The sequence below is a fragment of the Streptopelia decaocto genome, assembly GCF_964273445.1.
Source record: "Streptopelia decaocto genome assembly, chromosome: 1".
Lineage (NCBI taxonomy): Eukaryota > Metazoa > Chordata > Aves > Columbiformes > Columbidae > Streptopelia > Streptopelia decaocto.
The window spans coordinates 209707292-209733483 of NC_138663.1; the positions used below are offsets into that span (position 1 = coordinate 209707292).

General features: G+C 45.5%; 1 protein-coding gene across 1 annotated transcript in view; it reads right to left on the bottom strand.

Moving 5' to 3' along the window:
- Positions 1-440: 440 nt before the first annotated feature.
- The window catches only part of GDPD5 (glycerophosphodiester phosphodiesterase domain containing 5), a 188769-nt gene continuing 163017 nt past the window's right edge, over positions 441-26192 (bottom strand). The window contains exons 9-16 of the mRNA XM_082057402.1: positions 21101-21183; positions 18653-18803; positions 17399-17617; positions 15439-15596; positions 13074-13221; positions 9657-9739; positions 2852-2964; positions 441-849 (exon numbers count right to left, since the gene is read on the bottom strand). Of these exons, the coding sequence (XP_081913528.1) occupies positions 734-849; positions 2852-2964; positions 9657-9739; positions 13074-13221; positions 15439-15596; positions 17399-17617; positions 18653-18803; positions 21101-21183 (1071 nt within the window). The 3' untranslated portion in view covers positions 441-733. The remainder of the gene's footprint in view (positions 850-2851; positions 2965-9656; positions 9740-13073; positions 13222-15438; positions 15597-17398; positions 17618-18652; positions 18804-21100; positions 21184-26192) is intronic.

A 26192-nucleotide genomic window follows, 5' to 3' on the forward strand; every position in this document is an offset into this window, starting at 1 on the left:
CAGGGATGGGAGTTGGACTCGATGATCCTTGTGGGTCCCTTCCAACCAAGGACATTCTATGAGTCTATGAGGATGGGACACGGAGAAGGTGCCCAAGTGACTGAATGAGTACAGCCCATTCCCTGGTTCTGAATTTCATCTGGGAAGAGCGGTGCTATCTCCTCTCCTAGGAAAGCTTCTCTCCTCCCAACAGTCTCTTCTTACATTAGAGCTAAAAACTTCATTGTCCAAGAAAGCGGAGGAAACAAACAAACAAAAAAGTATTAAAAAAACCCAACACTTCACAAGAACACCACAACATTCAGCTACACAGCCGCTGCACCAAGGGAAGGAGTGGAGCAGGGCAAGGGGGAGAAAGGGGAGACACGTCCAACATGTTTTTCCCAAAACATCCCAATGGTATTCAAGCCGTCACATCAAGATTCAAATAACTTCAGCCATAAGGTTGAGGATTTAATGAACACGGTATTTCCACTCATGCCCTGGAAAAGTTACACTCAAAAAAAAAAAAAAAAAGACAAAAAAATTCCAATTTTCTACATATTTACAAAAATCAACCCCCCAACCTCACAACCAGGGAGGCGGAGTAGCCGGTGATGAGGTATGGGAAGGGGTCTCTGCCCAACCAGCAGTTCCTGAAAGGTTCCCATCCCAGAGCGAGCAGGAGAGCACGGCTCTCGTTGCTGGAGCAAACGCGGGGGTGGCCACACGCCGGGGTTGGGTTTGGAGCCCGTCAGTTCATCCGCAGCTTGGTGTCCCGGTGATCCGTGGGGGTGACCATCTCGTTGGCGTAGCCGTTCTCGGAGCAGAGGGACAGCTCGTCCGTGGTCTCCACACCATTGTTGATCTCTGGGAAGGGTAGAGAAGGAAGGTGGGGACATTGTCATAGTGGTGTAAGTCACAAGAGTCACCCATGGATAGGGAAACTGAGGCACTGAGCAGTTCTACCAGATGGGATCCATCACCCTCAGATACATGGTGTGAGCTGTGGAGTTGTCCTATATAGGGACAGGAGTTGGACTCAATGATCCATGTGATTCCCTTCCAACTCAGGACGTTAAATGATCCTACAAGGATTTCACCCCAGGCTTAGTAACACTGCACCGATTTAAAACTAGGTCTGACCAACATCTGCCTCCACAGAATCCCAGAATGTCAGGGATTGGAAGGGACCTCAAAAGATCATCCAGTGCAATCCCCCCATCGGAGCAGGAACACCCAGATGAGGTTACACAGGAAGGTATCCAGGCAGGTCTTGAATACCTCCAGAGTAGGAGACTCCACAACCTCTCTGGGCAGCCTGTTCCAGTGTTCTGTCACCCTCATTGAGAAGAAGTTTCTTCTCAAATTTAAGTGGAACCTCTTGTGTTCCAGTTTGAACCCATTACCCCTTGTCCTATCATTGGTTGTCACCAAGAAGAGCCTGGCTCCATCCTCCTGACACTCACCCTTTATGTATCTGTAAACATTAATGAGATCACCCCTCAGTCTCCTCCAGCTCCAGAGCCCCAGCTCCCTCAGCCTTTCCTCACATGCTCCACTCCCTTCAGCATCTTCATTGCCCTGCACTGGACTCTCTCTAGCAGTTCCCTGTCATTCTTGAACTCCAAATAGGACTTCACATCTAAATATCAGACTGTGACATTCCTGCCACCAACAGAGACAAAACTGGACCCCCCCATCGCTTGTGACACTATGCTACAAACTGATTCAGTCACCTGTGTTAAAAGGGTGCAAAATACATGAACTTAATCTCTACCCAAATTTGCTATTCTGGACAAGGGGAGAGTTCTATAATTTCACTAGCAAAAATGTGCAACCACTAATGTTTTTAATTGTAAATACCCACCTTAAGCAAGAACAATTGTTACAGAGGGAAAAAAAAAAAACCCAAACATATCTATCTATATATAGATATAGATATCTCCTACCCTCTAGGAATTTTTTCTATCTAGGACATATCCTGGACACTTCATGTGTGATCTGCTCTGGTGACCTTGCTTTAGCAGGTGGGTTGGACTAGATGATCTCCAGAGGTCCCTTCTAACCCCAACAATTCTGTGACATTTTATGTCTAGAACATGTTGAGGAGGGTTAATTGGGTTAATTCTGCTGTCACCAACTGCCTTCCCTCTCTGGGTTCCCTGGATTTACACCCAATTTTCACCATCTCTAGAGGGCAGAATCAGGCCTGCATTTCACACAAGAAGATGTCTGAGGTAAGAGCTGGAGGTCTCTAGCCCCTAAATACAATGGAAGAAAAGTCGTAACAAGCTTAAGGAGATATTATATTCACATTCCTTCAAATGTTCGTTTTCCAGCTTGACACACCAATTCTAATTTTTTAAAGCTACATGTTTCCATCTTAGTGCCCATTTCTGAGATGTTTCTTAGAGGTGGGGCAAGATGGACATGTCGCCAGCGTGTTCCATCAGAAATAAATGCTGGGAGAAGCAAAAGGATATCAGGAACCCTTCAATCCACAGGGCCATTGAACTCCAGGTCTACCCCAAACTCATCACCACTTTGTGCTGACCTAAGCCATTATTTTAATGGGTTTTACAGCTTTTGGCACACTGTTGACAATTTAGAACGGAGACAATGCACTACAATATAAGAGACCTTCATGGCATCACTTGAGAAGCTAAATGCAGGATTTCTGTGCAAATCAATGCTCAGACCTGCACCAGTTTGGGATGGATAAGCCATGACCATGCAGGGTCAGTCCAGCCACCCTGTCTCACCAGCAGAAGATGACACCTATATTAAGACCACCTCTTCCATCAGCAGAGAGCAGGGTGACAGCTGAGGGATGGAGCAAAGGGCTCTAACCGACCAGCCCCATCCATACCTGAGAAGATCAGCTTCTCCTTCATGATCTTGACATCCCGGCTGGAGCGGCGGACAGCAGCACTGAGCATGATCTGCTCCGGGTTGTAGGTCCTGATGCTTCCTAGACGCCACCTGCAAGACAAGAGGGGGATATCAGTGGTTGGCCTCCCCAACCACGGGAGCAACCTCAACACAAGCGGCCACCAACAGCGTGGGGACCAACAAGCCCCATAGACCCTCACGCCTTTGCTCCCTTGCACCTACGCAACCCCACATGGTAGGAGGATGTTCAGAGATGATCATGCTATCTCAGAGGGGAACGGACGTACAAGCAGGTCATCTTTAACCACCTTGAGCATCCTAATACCTCTAATTTCACTAAGAACTGCCAATAATCCCTATCTATCACATCAACTACCCAACTGCCCTAACGAGGTAGGACTATTTTCACTATTTTGACTCTTAGGGTTGGAAAGATGGAACAGGAGACCAAGCCAAGTAAAGAAACCAAAACCCCTTCCTCACCTTATTAAATGCTCACACTTGTGGAAGAAGAGACCTCAAGGACCAATTAAGGTCTCACACCTGACATGCAGTAAAGACACTGTCCCCACAGAGGAAGCTGTCACATATGGTTCCCCTTAAACATGATTTGCTTAAATGCTTCTACCCCAAACCCCACACTTCTTAAGCCTTGATGAAACTCAGCATTCACCCAAAAGTTTCCACCACATGAACAATATGAGGCTGATGGGAACTTGGCTTGACTTAAAATCAGCCAGACTTTTACTCTCATTATTGAATGCATGTAAAGAAAACTACTGATGTTAGTAACAAGCAGTGGCAGCATGTTCAAGGGGGATTTTGCTTTTAAAACTGGGGTTTTTTTTTTAGCCTGAGAGTACCTCTATAACAGCCCCTTGGCTGCAGATGTGCTAGAATTTGGAATCAAATATGCATCTGCTGCTGCAACAGGGGAAACCAGGGCTTGGTGGGCTCAAGCAAAGCAGATCCCATTGCAAAGGGATGCTGTTCAGGCCAAGCTCTCATAGTCCACACCCCAGCGATTCATCCTACCTTCTGACCACAGAAAAAGGCTTTAAATTAAATCTCAGTATTCCTGCTGGAGCCAGGGAGGTTATGTGGCTCTTTGATGGAGAAACAGCAGGGATTTAGGGTGACTTATTTGGTTTCTGATCTTCTGGCACCATCTAGCGGCTCAACCACACAAGAGAAGGTGATTTTTTTTTTTGTTTTTTTAGGGTGACAACCACCTTCTCTTAAATTTCTAACCCCCCTCTCCAGCCCCAGAAGCAGATTTGGGAAGCCCCACACATCTCTAATCTGGGTCCACAGCAACAGCCTGACAAAGTAACATCCACAAGAGAGTTTCTGTAATTTTTCCAAGAAAATCTAGCTGGTGGTGATATCATGGGGTTTCCATCCCCATCCCAAATCCCAGCACCAACATCTTACCCTCGGACTCTGACCAGGGTATGGATAAAAGGGGTGCTCTGCTACAGAAAGAGGGGGTGGGATGGTAACACAACACAGCCCACAGACCCACGGAGAGAAGCAACACAGAGAAGGCACAAGGTGAAAAAGACATTAAAGTATATAAAAAAAAACAAGAAAATATTTTTCTTCTATTATAATCACCTTATTGCTGTCTACAACTACCTGAATAGGAGGTTGTAGTATGGAGGGTGTTGGTCTCTTCTCCTAAGTAACAAGCAATAGGACAAGAGGAAATGGCCTCAAGTTGCACCAGGGGAGGTTTAGATTGGATATTAGGAAAAAATTCTTCACGGAAAAGGCTGTTGGGCATTGGAACAGGCTGCCCAGGGCAGTGGTGGAGTCACCATCCCTGGAAGGGCTTGACAGATGGGCAGATGAGGTTCTCAGGGACATGGGGTAGTGCCAGGGTTGGGCTACTGGTTGGACGCTATGATCTTGGGGGTCTTTTTAAACCAAAATGATTCTGTGATTCTATGATCATTTAAGCTGAGCCACTTGGACTTGGAAAACAATCACTTTTACTGTTAGTGTCCCATGCAGGCAGATCCCACTAAGGTCAACGTGGTTGCAAGTGCAATGGATATCACAGCACCAGCTGCTCCTTAATCGATAATCAGGTCCAAAACATACTGCTACAACGAGTCTTGTCTTTACTCACAACATCAGAATTTTCAGCATCAGGCTGGGCTGCACGGCCAAAAGGCACAATGAGCTCTTGCCCATAGGTCCTAGACATCCCATGGAGAGTTCTGGACCATTTTGGGGCACAGCCCGGCCTCAGAGGGGTGCAGGGTGCAGGCTTTTCTCCTCCTTCCAAGAGGAACAAGCACTGCTCTGCTTTCCATCTCCCATGGTGGTTAAATATGGATGAGGTGCCAATGATTCCTCTCACAGGGGTGCATTGCTATGACTGAACAAACGAGGAAAGGGTAACCCCATTTTTCAGGGGTACTTTGAAACACCCACTTAGAAGAGCCACCAGTACATGTAATCGCTATGCAAATCCGATCAACATCACGTGAAATACTTTCTGCTGTGCTCGGTAGCCTTTGGGTCTCCAGAAAGCTCGTTTAATAGAAAAACAGCACCTCTCCTACCCCCTTGGACTGTGTTGTAATCGGCCACGTTTAGGACAGCAGCGTGCAAAAAGGTCAGACAGACAGCAGGTAGGTCTCGTTCTGGGATGTTGGCGTCAAAGCGGACCAGACGGACACGGGGTGGGAACAGACTAAAAAATACTGGGACAACAACACAGAGACAGCATAGACCGTGTTAGGGCCACGACCGGACCCTTGTGTTGGAGGGGGAGATGCTAAATGATAGGGAAAAGAGATGGGTAGGGTTGGGAAGAAAAAGGGGTTGATCGGTACCGAGGTGATAAGATGGAGCGAGCAAAGAGCCAAGCAAGCCGCAACCGCGGTCCCCATCCTGCAACCGCTCTGGTCTACAGCCTACCCAACTCCTCCAGGCCTGTCTTCTTAGCCACAAGCAAGGGGAAGGCAAGAAGAGGAAAACACCCAACCTCCATGCACCCATAGAAGGGCTCAGCCCAGCCCCAAAGCCTTTTTTGGGGAGATGCCGCGAGGACGTAACGCCGCAAGTCCAAGGTACCTCGTGGAGCAGGTGGCCAACCCCAACACCCGAGGTGGTGGGTGGGCAGAGGGAAAGGGGCAGATAAGCATGGGTAGGGAGTAGCCAAATCCTCAGAAATATTACACAACCCCATGGCACACAGCAGAAGGAATGGAGAAGGTAACACGTGAAGAGTTGGGTCCGAGTACGGACATGGTGGAGGCTTTACTGCAGAAAAGCAACAGCGGTTCCCTCCAAGGGGGTGAGAACGACTGGTGAGGAAACAGCCAAATACAAGGAGAAATTTGGGTTTCCAATTGACGGCACTTCAAAATCCAGCATCCCAGGCTCATCCCCTTCCTGGGTGCAATGCCGTTCATTTTCATGCTGCATTTCCATTTTCACAGTGGTGTAACTGGGAAAAGACTCCTGATCCCAAGCTCTGAGTGCAGCAATTGATGAGCCAAACCTTTCTATTTATTAGTTTCATTAATTCATTCCCAGGGCTAAAGAAGTGATACTTTATATAATTATATGAGCTACATTATTTTCTTTAGAATTGGCCAATTTAGAAGAGGTTGGTTTCAAAAAACCCCAGTAAATACAGGATGGAGTGGGATGTTTCGCAGTGGGATTATTTCCATGGAGAAAGCGTTACATCCACTGGGAATTTACCAATTACAACACACTGCAGCATGTCAGAATAGGGCTGTTTTAAAAGGCAGCAGCTTAGACCATTACAACAGAAGGTCAGATTGCCTTCAAAACATCTACCAGCCTCAGCTTCAGGCTCCTGTGGTGCTCATCACTACGGACCATGCAACGTTCACACCCTTATGGTCCCCCTGTGAAGCCAGATGTTTGAAAGCATCGTGAAAAGCTGTGTCCTGCCCTGTCCATCTGCAGTGAAGCCAAAACACAGAGAGGGAGAAAGAAAAGAAGGAAGGTTGAATGAATAAAAAAAAACAAAAAAAACACAAGAGAAAGAGGAGGAAAGCACCAGAATTACCTGATCATGTGATAGCTGTGAGATGCCAGAATGCAGCAGAGAGAGAAAGAGGAGGAACATGCACAACAGTCAGAGCAGTAAGAAAATAAACAAGGCAAAGAGGCAAAATAAAAGAAAAGATCGGTTAGAAGTCATCACAGTTGGTATTTCCCCTCCAGAGGGGCTGCCACGGTCCTGGAGCAGAACAGCAGGAGCCATCCCCAGCTGTGGCTACGGAGGAGACACAAGCCATGCGTAGGAGACAGGACGAGCACATCGAAGCGGTGGCTCTTTTCCCACCCGCCCCCCCTCATCCTTGCATGAAGGAAGCAGCTCTGTTTTGCCCCTCCCAAAAACAATTACTTCAGAAAAAAGAAAAGAATAAATAAATAGAGAAAAGAAAACCAAAAAAACAACCAACCACAACACAACACGGAAGGTCAAATGCCAAGCCCCATTTCCCAGAGCTGAATCACATCAGCAGGTAGTTGTCAGGCAATTTGCTTTTGATATGACCTCGATGATGCTACAAATTCTTACATGTGGTGGAGAAACTGGAAGGGCAGGGAAATGGCACAAGACTCTCGGAAGAACAAGCCCTTTGCTGCAGAAAGTCCAACTTCTGGTGCTAGATTATTCTCCTTCTTCCTTCTACTGACTTTGGGTTGAGTTGTCCTGAGGGAGAGACCCAAAAGAAGACATTCGACCCTGCTAATATGGATCCCACGCGGCCAGACGTCTCTGAGCATCTGCCTTTCTCCATCAGGTCCAGAGGCCGGGCACGGAGCTCAGTGTTCCAGGTTGATGGATCTTGAGGAAAGCTGGTGGCAGCTCCCAGCTCTTCTCACCTGCATCACATCTACACTGAGGGTGGAGGAGAAGTCCTGCAATAACGCTTTCCTTCTTTATCCTGCTTCCTCTTGCCTTACTCCATCCAACCTCTTCCAAACCAGAAGAAATTCAATCAGTACAGAGAGAAAGAGTCCAGCTATCGCTAAGTCCACGTAGCTTGTGGCTTCTCCCTCTCTCCAAGCAAACATTTCACTCTGCTTTGGGACCTAGAGTTCCCATTTAATAGGTTGAATCCGTTTGATTTTTTCAGCTGTGGTCTCCTGGGTCTGGTTCAGCAAAGCCATCTAAACCTGACTTTGGGAGGTGATGCAAAAGACTGTAAATATCTCATCAACTTGGCCTTCAAATTCTGCTCTTCAGAGAGGTCAGTCCCTGTCTCCAGACTCCTCCATGCATTTCTGTATCTGACAGAGAAATACAGGGTCTAAAGAGCAGAGATATTTCTTATTAAACCAACTGACAAATCTGATGGAGTGGAGGCAGCTTCCAGGCAACACAACCCTTCTGGAGAAAAGGCTTAATTGGCCACAATTGAGATCAAAAGGCTTCTTTGAAAAAATGTTAATCTTGTCTTGGTCAGTGGTTTCATTAGCTCTCAGGAAATTTCATCTGAGAGGAGAGTTTTGAATCTACTGCTCGCTCCATTATCCCACATTGGGATTGGGGACCCACTGGGCACAGGGACTGTGCAAGTCATTAATTTTGACACAATTACAAACAGACCAAACATCTGGCCTAAAGTCAAATCCATAGCGGGTGCTGGCAGGAGCAATAGCCCACTATAACATGGGAAAAATACCCAGATAGTTAAGCACCCAGGGGAAGGAAAAGAGATCACTGCAAGTAGATGATAACTAGGATAACATGACCGCAAAATCACTGGCTCATGAGGCTGAAGCAAATTAAATTGCTGCTCATAACACAAAGGCATTTCAAATACAAGAAGGAAGGAAAGTGCTGGTCCCTTGACATCTTGAGGACAGTCGTTTGTGCATGCCGAAGCAGATGAGATGACAGAGCCAGGGGAAGAGGGGATGGATTTTCAAGAACGACACATTTTCCCAGGAGAAAGATGCTGCTTCTCGCTGGAGGGACCACGGCTCTCTCTGAACTCACTTTTTTAACCCCAGAGGGGGTTATTACACTGTCACCAATGACAGCTAAAATGCCTCCTAGGAGAAAAGGCACATCATGGAGAAAACACCGTGGTTTCCTCCAGTATAATCAAGAGGAGGGGTAGCTTGGCCAGGTCTGTCATTAGGAAGCTGATTTCCATCTTCCTGATTTATCAGTGTCTTAACTTGCTCTGCTCCCAGGTTTTACACTCCACGCTTGTTTTCGAGGATCCTGCTGTGTCCTCATCAAATCCTTGCTCTGCCTTTTCTTCGGAATATGGAGAGACTTTATGCATCAAACTAAGCAACTGATTCGATTTGCTAAATAATAATATTTCTATTTCTTCAGCCAAATGGGAACAAGTTGATTTAAGAGAACTCTAACATGTTCTTTTTGAAGATTACAATGATGGAATCTCAAAACATCTCTTCTTCCTTTAAGGCATTTTAATCTCCTTCTCAACATCCACTTCCCCAAAGCATTTACAGTTTCTCTCCCACATGCATTTATGAACAAAGCAAGGCATCTATCACCAGTATTTTGAGATCTCTTGTTTCATCTTAAAAAGCAGAAACTGCATCCAATTCCATGCCACATCTCAGAAGTGGAATTAATGTTTGCAGCCTTTGTAAGGCGTTTTAATAAACTGTTTCCCTGCTATTGCGATCCAAACACCGGAGGAGCACGGTGTCCACCTCTACCATCTCCAACCCCACGCTCCGAATGAAAAAAACACGCCACAAATACAGGAGAGTCGAGCTGTAACGATGCTACTTACTTCTGGAATATAAAAACTCCTACAATTACGATAAATGAAATGAGATCAGATGTGATCCAGATTAGGTGGTACTCGTCTGGAGGCTGGAAGACACAAAAAAAAAGAACAGAAGCACATCTTAAACCTTTTGGGTTTGTACAATCATGTTGCTGAAGTTATCACCAGGGCAGAAAGAAAAGCACAGAGCTGCAGGGGTCACATATAAATCACGTTTATGACATTTCTAATCTAGCCAGTCACCCAAAATAACGTTATCAGAAAAGAAAACCTGCAAACAAGAACAATTTTAAACTCTCCCTCCTTTTGTGCGCTGATATTTTCTCAGAGCTCTGTTGGCTGGAAGTCTCTTATCTCAGCTATAACTCAAGGTGAGGGGAAAACGCTGTTTGGAAATCCAGGTCTGTGGGAAAACACAGAAATATGTACACATTGCACATGAGACATGCAGGGTCCATTTTCAGTGCTAGTATTTGCTGGTTTAAGTGTACACTTCTCAATTTCTGTCCTTTAAGGCACTGGTAGGTCTGGTTCCAGTTGCCAGACTAATTGGCTGTGGTCGTCACACCAGCTAAACCCACCATCCAAACCCACCACTACTTCACATTGATTTTTGTGCTTCCCAGGAAAAAGCAGCACTAGTAAAGACCAAAAAAGTGCTAATAATAATAAACTCCTGACGATGCTTGGCAGCATCACCCACCAGTGATGCTAACAGATTTCTCTTATCCCAAACCTGCACCAGTCCCAACCAGGAAAAGAGCTGCTGATTTCATACTAGACACATCCACCACAACCATCATTAATACACACAAATAATATTTCATTAGAGAAACAGAATATATAATGCACAAAGGTGAGTTCAATACAGTGACGGCGTGATATGGATAAAATCAGTTGGGAACCATCAACTTTGCTCCATCTCCCAGCAGAGAATAACTTGGTTTTTTGCTCAGCAACTCCTTGTGCATCTTAATTTCTCCTGTGAATATGCACCACAGAATTAGCAGGGCAACGCTTTAATTAGGCAATGCTACTGATGGAGATTAAATCCTCATCTTTTCCAGCTTAATTACGGAAGGGTGACATTTAGTGCTACATTTGCTGCATCTATTAAGACCAACAAACACAAAATTGATGTTTCCCATTCTCTTGGCAGGAGGGTGTCACCATAACTAAGTATTTTGAGTGAAAAGTCAAGAGCGTTCTAATTTAGAACAAAATCCACACATACAAATTTTTGATTTATGCAAGTGTTTGGTATTCCACAACTTAAGACTCAAAATAGTGGGTTTTATTGTGGGGCAAAAGTTGCATTTCCTATTATACACTCCAGGCAATAGGGAGACATTAACACATCTTTCTAGGTAAATGCCAGCACCCGATTACAGGTATTTTTTTTCCAAGTTCTGCAGAAAACTCAAAGCTAGACGTTTTTGGTACAAAATCAAGGTTTTATAAGTGATAAAAATGGAATTTTGAGGTGATCGAAAGAGGAAAACAGGATTATTCAAGAATATATGTACCCCACACACATCGTTATTGGAGTGCCCAGTGAGCAGGTTCCTCCTTGGCCCTGCAGAAGAGGGAGCACAGGTCAGCAAACATCTACTGCAGATACAATTTGTTATTCTGCTCCATCCGCACCAAGATACACACAGAAATTCGCTATATCTGACCTGCAGATCCCTTTTTTTCAGACGGGGCTGTTTCAGCGTGATTTTATCTTCTTTTAATAAACTTGACCTTCTCCTCTAATCCTCCCAATTGTAGCCCATCAAACCTTCATGAATTCAGTGTGAGTGGCCAGGTAGCAACTCAAACCTTTGCTCTGAAGGTGACACCACAAAAACACAGAGAGGGGATCCACACTGGGCTCCGGCTTTAAAAACATCAAGTTAGGCCGAACCCCAGCCTAAGCTTTACAAAACCCTTCTCTATGCCATGTCTGATTGCCTCTGTTCTTACCAGCGGCTTTCCATCAAGAGTAGAAGAGGGAGAAGCTGTCAATTTTCCTTTGTTTTTTCTTTCTTCTTTTTATTTAAGCAAAACACAAGTTGAATGTATTTTTGCAATTTTAAATGTGAATGGAGAGGAAGAGATTTGCACTGTTCAGCTGGCAATAAATCCCAGCAAAGCCCCCAAGGACACTTGGCACCCAAACCATCCCCCATGTCATAGAGGGGGTAAAGATTACATCACCCAAGCGCTTCAATATGTAGGAAATCAAGGAATTTTGACGCTGTCGGTGATATAATAGTGTGCATTCAGAGCAGAAGGCTGATTTGGAAATCCAGCAGATGGGAGGGCTCTTGGCGGAAGGCTCTAAATACCAGCAAAGAGGTTTTTGGAGTTAAAAAATAAGCTGCCGGTGATGTGCACACAGCTCCCGCCAGCTGGAGCGGAGGACAGATGTTTGCAGCAGCATGATCCAGATGAGAATAATCTCTTCTGCCAACAGATTCAGTCTGTATAAAACCATTTCCAACTCTTGAATTCGTGTAGTCAGACGCAAGCAGTAGGTTAAGCGAAGATTAAGGATATTGTACATAGATATTCATCCTTCTAGGCCACAGTCTTGAGGTTCTGTCTCCAGATAAAGACGTAGATAATTCAATGTTAAATTCTCCTTGTGCTCACCTAATTTTTCCCTTTTGCAAGCAGGGTAGCAGGTAAAACAGCTGCCTCCTGTCCTAGCCCCAACAGCGTCTGTCACCAAAAAATATCCTCTCCATCAAATGCACTTACATTGCCACAGCTAAACTCTTGTTCTGGAAATACTCTGATGCAACAATTTCAGTGTTTCCCCTCCAGTCCAACATGAATATTTCTGTTTAGTTCAGAGGCCCAAAGTGCTGGGGCAGTTTTCAGAGAGTTTACTGGCTACACGATGGGTAAGGGGGCTGCCTCTGGTCTCTGGTTGTTTCTTGTTCAGCAATGAGGTAGCCAGAGGTAAAACTTGTCCTCATTTGGTATTAAAAATGGGCAAAAAGCTAGTTCTGTGGCCTGGCCATAATACAGAAGCCAGGTTTGCTGTTTCACCTGTGTGCCTGCTGCTGCTGCAACTCAACAGCTGCTCAGCAGGTCTGGAAAGGCTTTTTTTCCATTGGATAAAAATAGAAAAATCATGTGGGTTAAATGGGGTGGGCAACACAGCATCCAAGTCTCCTAAACCCTGTATGGGGAGAGATGGGGCCATCTGAAGGGATTGTGCAAGAGGAACATCGATCTATTACCATGTCAGGGCTCAGGAATACACAGGGAGAAAACCCTGAAGCCCAATAGGCACCCAACCCAACCGAACTTTCCTGCAGAAACCCACTAGACACATGGTTGCAGTGGTCAATGGCCACCTCTACACCCATCACTGCATCCCTGCCTTCCAGGGGTTCACAGCACCTTCCCAGACATCATGCTTACCATAAGCCAGATGGGAAAAGGCACCTTGCGAAGGACGTGGGAGCTGTCGGAGGTGACCGACTGGACACCAGCACACCACAGGATGGAGTAAAGCCAGGGCTCGTTCACAGTGTAGAGATTCACACTCAGGTTCGCCATGGCGTAGTCCCTGCCAGGAGACAGAGATAGATGTCAGTCCCCCCGCAAACCTCAGACCCTCATGGAATTCAAGTTGGAGGGACCTTCAAAGCTCATCCAGACCAACCCCTGCCATGAGCAGGGACATCTTCACCAGCTCAGGTTGCTCAGAGCCCCGTCCAGCCTGGCCTGGGATGTCTCCAGGGATGGTTCATCCACCACCTCTTTGGCCAACCTGGACCAGTGTTTTATCACCCTCATTGTCAAACATTTCTTCCTTGTGTCTGGCCTGAATCTCTCGTCTTTGAGTTTAAAAGCATCACTCCTTGTACTATCACAACAGGCCATGCTCAAAAGTCTGTCCCCAGCTTTCTTAAAAGCCCTTTTTAAGTCCCCTCCAAGAGGAGAACTTCTGCCATCAGCCACCGTTGTAATCTCAGCTAGATTTATTTGGTCTGAATTGCACAAAATGGGTTTTTTAACAAGGCACGCTCACTTCATAAGCAACTTAAAGGCATTGCAATCAGTTGGTTGGAACTTGAAAGCATTCTTCCCTCCTTGGATGCTGCCTGACCCAGGCCACAGCCCATCTCAGCTACTTCCTCACGAATGATGGGCACATCGTGTTTTTCTAATACCCACCTCATCACGTTGATGTAAAATTAACATCTGGCTCAGACGCTTGTAGCACATCATAGACAATTTACTTAATTAAAAACTGTCAGACTGCAGTTCCAACATCAATTCCTGCAACTCCCATACCCTTGTTTTGGGGACAGTCGCAGAGTTACAGCTTCCAGTATCCTAAGGCCATTTTCCAAGAAGCTAAAACTGCAAGTTGTTGTCCAAGAGCTGTCAGCTGCAAACAAAACGTCATGCTAGGACCAGAGGAAATGGCCTCAAGTTGCGCAAGGGGAGGCTGAGGTTGGATCTTGGGAACAATTTCTTCCCCAAAGGGCTGTGGGGCATTGGAACAGGCTGCCCAGGGCAGTGCTGGAGTCACCATCCCTGGAGGGGCTGAACAGATGGAGATGAGGTTCTCAGGGACATGGGGCAGTGCCAGGGCTGGGGGAACAGTTGGACTCAATCTTAAAGGTCTTTTCAAACCAAAATGATTCTATGACTGCAACAACATTTGACTGAACACCACCAGGCCTTCAGGGTTCAAGCAACACTCAGGTAGCAGGTCTGAGTTTGGAGATTCTGAGGTGGGACTGATGAGAGATTGGGGCTGATGATCTGGGTTAGATGAGAGTTGGCACATGGTCCTCTCCATGAGACAGAGCAAATAGGTAAGGGAAAAACAGGCAGGAATTATCCTGCAGGTAGAGCACAGACTCTTGTTTTAAGGGTGAGCAACTAGACCGGCTGCTGGCAGCCATGGAACGACGCCACTGGATTATGTTAAATTAGACAATGCTCTCAAACCACTGCGGGCTCAGTTCTTCCCTACTCCCATCTCAAACATATAATAACACAAAGCCTTTGAAGATACCTTTCTTCTGCAAAATGGTTTCATTTTCAAGTATTTCTTTGGGGAAAAAATTCTAACTCTAAAAAATATAAAAGCTCTACTAGAGACAATCTGCCCTTTCCAAGAAGGGGGCTAAAGCTGGGAGCTAACAGACTGCATGGATAAAATACAGGATCGAGCACAAGAGAAACCACATACTGTGCCAGGCTCATTAAAAAGGAGACCTGACCAGTCTAAATAGCTCAAAAAGGACAGTAGTGAAACTGGTGAATTTTCTGCAAAGAGAAATTTCTGAAAGCATATCCAGACTTTGGACTAATCAAAATTCTGTGGTAACAACTCTGAAGGAGATGAACAGAAGCAAAGGGCAGCTGCTAATGAGGATGAAACAGCACTTGAAGGTGCTTGGTGTGAAAAGCCTTCACTTTTTTCCAGAGATGACAGTGTAATAAGAATCAGACGAAACATATATTTGTATTTCAAAAAGGATCATCATATACTGAATTAGAGTATAGAGTTATTAGAGTCAGCCCTGTGTTCCTGGGAACAGCCTGGATTCTGGGTGATGGGTAGGGATAAGATTGCACAGCTCATTTCAAGAGCAAGTCCACCTGAAAAGATACCTCTGTGTGGATAAGACAGCCTGAGATGATCAGAAAAGATGCTGCTGAGCCAGGAATGCACACAGATGAGGTTAGGAAGGATGCACGGAGCTGTGGACACCTGCCACAGAGCACACGAACTGTCACGCAGTGTCCTGACAGAAGGCTGTACCTGACATCCTCATTCGTGACCTTGGTGTAACGCAGGTTGAGCTTCACGATGCCCTTCTCCCTCAGGCGTTCTGCGTCCAGCTTGAGGCCAGAAGTCTGCTGGAAACCTGGCGCAATCTGTCTCACCAGCTGCCTCTCTGTGTCCGGCAGCCACATCACCTGCGGAGGAAGCGAGACAGCGGATGGCTACAGCAAAGACTGTTCATAAAGCTGGTGGCAAAAACAGCCAGTTTGCACCCAGCCAGAAGTAAAAAATCATGAAACGCTGCTTCGCTTGTCATACAAATTGTCTACAAGACACTTATAGTCCACAATATATCTATTCAAATGCATTTCAGGATTATCTGTGAACCCCAAGGGCTGGTATGCACAAAATCTTAGAGGTGAAAAGGGTCGAGATACAAAGGGATCAGGCCAAGGGCTCATGAGAAGAAACATAGTGCATCCTTGAGGACCTGTCCTCCCTGCCCAGTTCAGGGCACAGAGAGAACTAAGGACACAAGGTGAAAATTGACAGTGCCGAAGAAGCCTCCCATGATCCCGTGGCTAAGATTAGCTTTAATCACCGTTTTTATCAGGGCTGCATCTACTCTAACACAGGGCACTTCCCTAAGTGCACAGCATGCTCTGAAAGCGCATCCAATTAATTACTGCTAACACGCTCAGTTGCCTGGTGTAAAGTGGATGCGGGAACCAAGCTGGGCAGTTTTATGGCTTGTGCTATGTAGAGGCTGGGACCAACCAGATGATCCCAGCAGCACCACCAGGCACTGCGCTACAGTAATCCGTGTTTAATAACTCTGTGACACTCATTTACCAAAGTATCAGAGCAGCCTGGATGTAACCATACGTACTTTCAACAGGGAAAGTTAAGACCTGGGTGAGAAACACCACTTCACAACCCCATGTCTATGTTCAACTATTGCACCAGGGGAGGTTGAAGTTGGATGTGGGGAACAATTTCTTTCCCAAAGGGCTGTGGGGCATTGGAACAGGCTGCCCAGGACAGTGGTGGAGTCACCATCCCTGGAGGGGTTGGACAGATGGAGATGAGGTTCTCAGGGACATGGGGCAGTGCCAGGGTTGGGTTTAGAGTTGGACACTAAGACCTTAAAGGTCTCTTCCAACCAAAATAATTCTATTTTTCTATGATTCTGGAAGTGATTGTTGCAGGTACACAGACCTCCTTTTGCTGAAAACTTCTCAGCTCCAGGACACCCATTTCTCCTCCAAGCAGAGGTTAACTCAAGGATGAAACAGTTTCTCAGCCCAGGAAGAAGCATTAAAGCTAAGGAGAGAGGAAAGGCTCTCTGCTGCTCACAATCAGCTTCTGGGTCTCAACCTCTTCTCCCATATCTGAGGCTCTTATCAAATTTCTTGGTGGGAAGGGACCTCAGAAGATCCCTACTCCAACACAAACTAGGGGTAGCACTGATTTCAAACAAGGTGCTCAGAGCTTTGTACAATTGCGTCTTGAAAAGCTCCAGGGGTGGAGATCCCTCAATCTCTCCTGGTCCCTTCTCAACACTTGCCTGCCTTGCTAGGGAAAGCCAGTTTCCTTATAACCAGCAAAAACCTCTCCCGTTCCAGTTCGTGATGATTCTCCCTCATCCTCCTGACACACAAGCCAGTGAAGAGTTTACGTCTAACTTCTCAACATTCTCCCCACCAGTACTAGAGAGGTGATTGGTGAGCCCCACACTGAGCACGTGATTGCCAAGCAAGAAATATAATCTCCTTCCTCCAGGCACTCACTATACTACCATGAGTACAGCCCAAGATGCTATCAAGCATCTGGAACCACCAGCCTGGAGGCACAGTCTCCCCCCAGCATGACTTCTTGGCATGAGGTGACATTTCAAATCAAGAATACAAATGGATCAACTAATGAGACTCTTAAGGATTTGGGGAACCCATAAAGAGAGCAATTTTGGAAACATCACCAACCCCAAAGAACTCACAGCCTGTTGTCGAATTCCCGATGCCAAGATGGTTTCCAGGGTGATGTTGATGTACATGCTGTAGTAGGGATGAGCTGGTGGCAGGTCCTGGAAGTTCAGGATGAGTGATGTATTGTCCTTGATCACCTCCAGCATATCTGCCAGCTTGCAGACCGACTGGTTGGCAGCTTCCAAGTAGTCAGACCTTGAGAGAGACCCGGCCGTCCAGAAAGGGTCGTTCTGAAAGCAAAGTGCATCCTCCATCAGTGCCACAAAGACCAGATTCCTCCAATACAGATGAAGACCCTTTTCTATCCCACCTTGGCATCAGTGGTAGGTGCCAACAGCTATGCTCCATGCCCACCTTGCAGCTTGCTGAAGTGTTTCTCTGTGCCTCAGTTTCCCTACCCAAGTGGAGGTCACAGATCCTTACTGCAAGCAAGGTGAGCTGAGAAGGTCACCCCATTTCCAGGGGGAGAGCAGAGCTATAGGGCCATAATGTAATTTTCCAAGGTAGTAAACAAAAACTTTACTTTCTCACACTATGTACATGATCACCAAGAATTCTTCAGAATTCAAACATAAAAAGGACAGCTTATTACTAATATATAACTAAGAGTGATCAGAGGAGAGCTATGGGCTGTTGGAAGAGATGAGCTCCTAACTTAAGGACATTCAGGAGGTTACAGGCACTACCCAGAGAGCAGCTTGGCAAAAAGAAATTCCATCTGCATGCCAAAAGGTGGGTCAAGCCCATCCCACAATTCTTCCCCTCCCTGGGCTTTGAAGACTGAATTTCTTGCTTTTTCTTTGTAAAGACAATTGTCTCCAAAAGTAAATTTAAGAAAAAGGAGCAACATATAACACAGTGTCTTTTCTGTTCTCTTCATATTCAGTTTCAACCTCCTGGAGGTCACAAAGTTCTTTGTGGTGTCAACCGGGCATTAAGGTTCCTTCTTCCAGGTGATGGAAAAGGCACAGAAAGACAACATGTCTTTTAGACCAAGTCTAAGTTTAGTAGAAGACAGAACTATACGTGGTTCATGGACTCTTGGTCCAGCTGCACTTCAGACCACTCCACCAAGGAGATGGATCTACAGCTCTCCACCTCAAAGAGGGTTTAGGCATGAGCTTTCACCCTATGGCCATGGCTCCAGGACACCCTCTCCATGGCCACACGCACCTGTAGGAACCACTCTCTTCAAAGAGGGTTTAGGCATGAGCTTTCACCCCATGGCCATGGCTCCAGGACACCCTCTCCATGGCCACACGCACCTGTAGGAACCACTCTCCAGCATTGAGCTTTTCCAGGTCAGTCCAGTTGAACATGGAGGAGTGCTCATAGGCCCGCTCTGGAAATACTTCCTCCACGTTGGTTGTTCTCCTGAGTGTCTTGTCATGCATCAGAAACGGCACTCCATCATAGCTGCAAAGACAGCCAGAGGCCCCGTTACAAGTGGAGATGCACAACCATGTACATGGTACTAGAGAAATACCCGTTACCACTCCAGCCTCTCTCAAGGTTTCACATCAAAATCATAGAATCATTTTAGTTGGAAAAGACCCTCAAGATCATTGAACCCAACCATTAACTCAACACTGTCAGTAGCCCATGTCCCTGAGAACCTCATCTCCGCATCTGTTCAACCCCTCCAGGGATGGTGACTCCACCACTGCCCTGGGCAGCCTGTTCCAATGCCCCACAGCCCTGTGGGGAAGAAATTGTTCCCAAGATCCAACCTCAGCCTCCCCTGCACAACTTGAGGCCACTTCCTCTCGTTCTATCATTGTGACGATCTCCACCAACTTAACACATGCCCAGCGTCCCCAAAACCACTTGAAATGAGATGCACCCAGAGGAAAAAGTCTCTTGGATACCTGCTAGATGTTTGCAATCATTCAAATGCTGACATAATCTTATCCATCCCTCCCTCCTCACCACTCCAGTACCCTCTCAAAAAAATTCTGGAGTGCCAAACTCAGGTAGCTTGGACAAGAACACCCACCCTGGATGCTCACGCTAACCACAGCTTTCTGTTGTGTCTGTAGCACCCAGTAATGTCATAGGTTTTCCATACCCTGTGTGCACAGACACAAGCACAAAGTATTCTCACATTGTTAACAGTGGATGATGAGCAAGATTTTCAAGGGCTCTCAGACTACCTGAGTACTTAATGTTCACAGGCTTTCAGCAAGATGCAAGGGCTCCAAGCAACAAAAATTGCTCTGAAATTGCCTTTTCCAATTGAAAACTGGTTTCAGGAAACAGCTGTGCTCAGGTGAGTTAAGTTCATGCATCTGAAAGAAAACTGGTTCTGGGAAAATTAAAAAGATCTTTAAGCTTTCTTCCAGCTCAATTTTCTGTGTCTGGATCAGTGTTAACACCACACAGGGCAGTGATGGTTTCTATCAAGGGCAGGGGGACAGTTGTCCACGCTCAGAAATCAAGATAACCCCAGCACAGGCAGCCTAATTATAATGACATTTTCTAAATCAAGGAGTCTATCTTCATAATAGGAGACTCAGACAAAGCCTGGAAAGGAGATGGGATTAAAATACAAACCCCATTTGAATTAGGAGACAACCCAGAGCACTCACCCCCAAAGCCAGAGGGAAAACAAAACCCAGTTTTAGATGATGGAGCAAACGCTGCCTCAGCTTCACCTTTGCCTGCAGAAGTCCCTTATCACAAAGGTCACTGGCATCTTTATATTTGCTATTTCTAGCATGTACTGTGCCAACTACCAACCCAAAGCAACGTGCTGACACAGCAACAGCATCCTCAGCAGCACACCATGCTGCTGCAATCAGAAGGGGTTTTAATAAATATAGTGGGGAAAAGGGAAAAAAAATACTGAGAGTGTGGACTACTTAAAGGAGGTAGGAACTCAAGTTTTAACATCTCATAGCAGAGCATCATCAGACGCCGCTAAGCCTTAACCACAGAGTGGAAATCCTATGGAGTACAAAACATTCATAGAATCGTTTTGGTTGGAAGAGACCCTTAAGATCATCGAGTCCAACCATAAGATAGGGAGAGCCAGGTAAGAAACCAAATGCATTAAAGCAAGGTTTAGGATAAACTACAGCTCTGCAAATCACAGAATCATAGAATAGTTTGGGCTGGAAAGGACCCTCAAAGCTCAACTAGTCCAACCCCCTGCAATGAGGAGGGACATCATCGACTAGATCAAGTTGAACATAATAAAGATTAGCTTCATGACAGAGGTATCCAGGTTCTCCTACATAGACAGTTTCACCTTTAACCACCATCTCAGTGAAATAGTTAGTAGCATCTGTGCATTACAAATAGGAACAGACAGGAGTTATCAGGTATGTTTATCATGAGAGCCCTTTTCAATGGGAAAAATAACAACCAGACACACCGGATACGAAAGACCCACCAGCAGGGTTTGGGTCATCCACTTCTCTCACGTAACAAGTGATAGGACAAGAAGAAACAGCCTCAAGTTGCACCAAGGGAGGTCTAGGCTGGATATTGGGAACAATTTCTTGCCAGAAAGGGTTGTCAGATATTGGAACAGGCTGCCCAGGGCAGTGGTGGAGTCACCATCCCTGGAGGGTTGGACAGACAGAGATGAGGTTCTCAGGACATGGGGCAGTGCCACGCGTGGGTTAACAGTTGGACTTGATGATCTTGAAGGTCTTTTCCAACCAAAATGATTCTATGAAAGTCTCAGACCCACCAGCACTCTAGCTTACCTCAGTACAACATCAGCTTGGACTCCATACAGCTTCTGTTCCACTGCCTTCTCGAAAGACATCAGAGTGTTTTCTGGTGCCAACTATAAGAAGAAAAAAAAACATTAAAGAAAAGAAAGGCAATAAGAGATTAGTAGTAAGTGGAAAAGTTTATGAAGCAGTGTCAGCGAGGATGCTGGAATGAAGGTTTAGGGATATTAAGAAGCCAAAACCTCTTATTTTGCAGATAATGTAGTAGCCAATTACACTGAAGTACCAGCATAATCACACCTTACTGAAGTTTGAAGATGACCAATGCGTTTGACTCCACTGATGGTTGTTCTCACACATAGCGTTCAACACAGAGTTACCGTGACCTGCAGTACCAGAAACTCAGGTCAACTGAGGTCTGATGGAAAATTAATGTGTGAGAGATTTGCTCACCAGTGTGGTCCCCCAAACAGTGGCTTGTTGGAGACCTCCAGAAAGTGATTGTTACTGTGATGCCAATTCTCTATCCACAGGTTATATCCAGAAATATCTAAAACACCTGAACAGCTCTTCGTTGTCCTACTTTTCTATGAAAAGAAACTATTACAATGTCATTATAGAAACAAGAAAGTCCATAAACCAGGGTATTATGCATACCATGGAGACCAACTAGACCACAGATTCTGTAGCACACATTTGATTTTCAGATCTACTCATTCAATAAAGTAATCTGCTACTCAGTCTAAGAATCAGATTTTTCTAACTACAAATGTTCTAGTAAGTTTTAACAACAACTAAAAAAATAGCCTTGAGCATAGATAATTTATCCCTACAGCTATCAGAGGTGAAGACTCAAATTTTATTTCAAATTCCTTCTTGTTGAATAGAACAGATGGTAACGGAATTTGGGTTCATTTGAAAACAATACAGGGTGAAGACAAATACTTTGTTTTTCCACAAAACCAGCACAGTATAGCTGGCCTTCAAATGTGCATAATTCAACAACAGGCAGACCAGAAAAAAAGAGACAGCTATGGAGAAAAAAGGTGGCAGGTTTTCTGGCCTGAAACACAAGCACATCAAAATAAAGCTATTTTTAAAAATAATTTTATTTATTTTTGTTGGGGTTTTTTTCCAATTGAGCTTCCAGGTGTAACATCCTGTTTTTCCACTCATCTGTGCCACCACCAGGATCATTAAGTTTCCATCAATGAGCATTCATAACCCATGATTTTCAATATTTACTCAGGGTTTGGAAAGCAGAATAATTAAGAAAAAGGGCCTAACTTTACCACACAAGAAACATGCACAATAAATACAAAAACTACAATACATAATAAATACACAGTAAGTAGAAAAAGCTGATAAAGAGTTTAAGGTGTCTGAGAATAATTTTTTTTTTCTTATTGGCTGATGACCTTACATGTTCAGGCCAGCAAACCTTTAGGGAAAAATAATCAGAGCAAATGTCAGCAGCAACCTTCACACAGCTCCAGTATCTCACTACTGAATTCCTCTGGCCCAAGCCACACATCAATACTAGTTATTTTTCTTTTCGTTCAACAAAGGGGCATTATCTTCCAAAAAAAACCTCCAAATCAAAGTCTGACTTGTCTAGGAGAAGACAGAGGAAACATCCCCATCACACCCTTTTGCACAGCCCAGCGCTGGGTCACACAAGGTCGAGCTGAAAGAGCTTTTGTACTAAATATTCCCAATGCCCTGAGCTGTCAGCAGGGAGCAGCAGCCACAAAGATCTGGAGATCACATTCAGGCTGACCTGATTAGTGTGGCCAGCAGGCCCAGGGCAGTGACCGTCCCTGTGCTGGGACCTGGGGAGGTCAAACCGCGAAACCTGGGGGCAGTTTTGGGACCCTCACACCACGAAAGGCCTTGAGGTGCTGGAATGAGTTGAGAGAAGGGAACGGAGCTGGTGAGGGGCTGGAGCACAAGTGTGATGGGAGCGGCTGAGGGACCTGGGGGGTTCAGCTGGAGAACAGGAGCTGAGGGGAGACCTTCTGATCTCTGAACTGCCTGAAAGGAGCTTGGAGCCAGGGGGGGTCGGGCTCTGCTCCCCAGGAACAAGCGCCAGGAGCAGAGGAAACGGCCTCAAGTTGCGCCAGGGGAGGTTGAGGTTGGATGTGGGGAACAATTTCTTCCCCAAAGGGCTGTGGGGCATTGGAACAGGCTGCCCAGGGCAGTGCTGGAGTCACCATCCCTGGAGGGTTGGACAGACAGAGATGAGGTTCTCAGGGACATGGGCTACTGACAGTGTTGAGTTAATGGTTGAATTCTATGATCTTGATGGTCTTTTCCACCAAAATGATTCAATGACTCTATGTTCTTGGGTTGCTTTCAACATCTCAGATTTCCTCACCAAGTAACTTCAGGTTTCCTCAGGATACACTGCTGATCCTCTCTCTGCTGGGTAACGCTCAATATTTTTTTGGGGAGACTCCAGCAGTCATAAGGAAATAAAGTGTGTGGTGTTCAAACTAGAAACAGTTGAACTAGAGAAACCAAAGGGTGATGCAACACCACCAGCCGAAGGAAGGGTTCCTGGGCAGACACAATGCAAGTCCCAGCTCAAGATGCAGCACCGCATCAAGCAGCAACTGAACCCACACCCATATAAGCAGTCCTGCTAGGGATGTGGACGTACAAGGAACAGAAAAGCAAAGTGTGTTGAGTTGTAAATCATCTCTCAAGCTAAAGGAGACTGGAAAAGGCAGGTTGGACTACCTCAGCTAAGCTACCAATGTAAAAAGGGCAGGACAACAAGGGCAGGATGACACACCTAATCAATTAAGAGTTCATTTTGCATGAATCTGGGCTAATGAAAGCAAACACATGTGGCTACAACAGTATTCCACCTCTGTAAAAGAGGACCATCATGACCAAGTTCTTCTCCTGTCTTTCCTGTATACCAAACTCTGGCACAGCAGAATACTTACCCAGAGAAGACGCAGGCTCTGCTGTTTGATAACAAGGTTAAAGACACTTCTTGCCTCTCTTCAGTAAAACAGAGATTTTCATTGAGTTTTAGAACTCGGTTCATTATGACTATCCCATTCTCAACACTCAGACAGTTGCTACTGGGCTTAACCCCATGGAGAGATAATCCCAGCCCCAGAAGTGGAATATCTGTCTACAACTACCTGAAAGCAGGTTGAAGCATGGAGGGTGTTGGTCTTTTCTCACAATTAGCAAGTGACAGGACAAGAGGAAATGGCCTCAAGTTGCACCAAGGGAGGTTTAGATTGGATATTAGGAAAAAATTCTTCATGGAAAGGGCTGTTAGGCATTAGAACAGGCTGCCCAGGGCAGTGGTGGAGTCACCATCCCTGGAGAAATTTAAAAGGCATTTAGATGAGGTTCTTAGGGACATGGTTTAGTATTAGAGTTAGGTTAAGTTATGGTTGGACTCAGTGATCCTGAGGGTCTCTTCCAACTGAAATTATTCTATGATTCTATTCTATGATTCTATTACCTTACTCCTGCCTCATCTCTAGCCCCTGCAGAGGCAGAAGACCACATTTCACTCTTCTGGAAGATCAAAACCTAACTGAATCCCACCAGGGCTACATGTGGCTGCTCAGATACGAGGCACATCCATCCCTTTTCCATAACCTGACCCCAAGTGCAAGTTAAATAAACTTGAAAACTGGCCACACCTGTGTTGAAAATGCAGCTTTACAGAGGAAACGACATTTTAAAACTAAGTCACTTAAGGTCTGGCAGTTCAAATACACACTTAGAAACTCTAACGTCAACTTCATCACGACACTACTGGAAGTGAAGAGCATTCTCTTGAAGAGCATCACAGATGGATGAACATCTCTGGCTGCTCTGAATCAGCAACCGGCACGGACGTCAGCAGAAGTGAACTCCGGAACACCGTGCCCTATGATGGTACATGCTGGGTAATCTCTGTAACACCACAATGCTGTTATTTAACAGCCCGTTTCCTTCCAGAAGCTTTCGAAAAGCAGATGATAAGCCTTACAGGCAAAGATGTCATCTTGGAGCATGCGATGGGTAAGCTCCTAACCTAGCCAGAGCCAGCCACCCTGATATAAATCATTGTATCTCTGAATGAGTCCATCATGGATGCAGAAAGCTAACCTCCTTGGTTTCTTAAACTCTTGCTCGACCCTGGCCTTGAGGGGACTGAAGTCACTCACACCAATGACATAAGCCAGTAAAGGTCAACCAGAAAGCCAGAAACGTAAATTTAATTCTGTCTTCTAAAATCAGATGCTGCCTATTCCTGGAGGTTCCGCTGGCACCACTTTGGACATGGGATCTCTCTGTACTAGGAGTTCATATCCCTTAAACCGTGAGGTTTTTGTGAAAAGGGTGAATTCGAGTAACAAATATTTCCACCACCCCAGCCTGTTTCTCCCTCCAAGAAAGAAGGAGCCGAAGGCCTACATTCAGCATGTTTGGGGCAGAGATGCATCCAAATGGGACAGTTGCTGGTACAAAAATTACTTACTGAGTTTAGAGCTGATTTTTTTGCTTTACAGCAAAATTGTGATAACTAAATAAATGCATAATTTTTCTGCTTGTATTTATCTCTGTCTCCCTCCAGTTTCTTCAGTTGGTTTCCTCCTTGAAATCATACAACACATTATGTCTAAAACCCAAATCCAGGTTTGCAGTGATCCAGTGCAACTGGACACAGTTTCTTAAGAAACCAGCTCTGAAGTGAAGGAAGCCCTGGGGCACAAAGCAATGATCATTCTTTGCAAAAAATCAGGCTACTATTCATTTCTTCCTGCAGAGATGCAGCAAGTAATTGCTAGAAAATTACCCATGGATGAACTCATTTTGACTATTTTTGTGCTCAGAAGTCAAACTGCAAAAGCCTTCAAACGGAGCCAAGAGCTTTGGACCTTCCTTAATGAAGGTTATGAAAGTGAGCTAGTCAGAGCAGCACAGACTTGCTACGGTTGGACATCACTACACTGTATTTTTCCCCTGATTAGCCACCTCGCCAGGCCCTCAACAAAAATAAAATTCACTGCATCATTTGTATGTTTGAGAAGATAATGAAGAAGCTTGCAGAGAAGAACAAAATTTGTTCCAAACTAACTGCATCCACTGCACAACTCTGGCA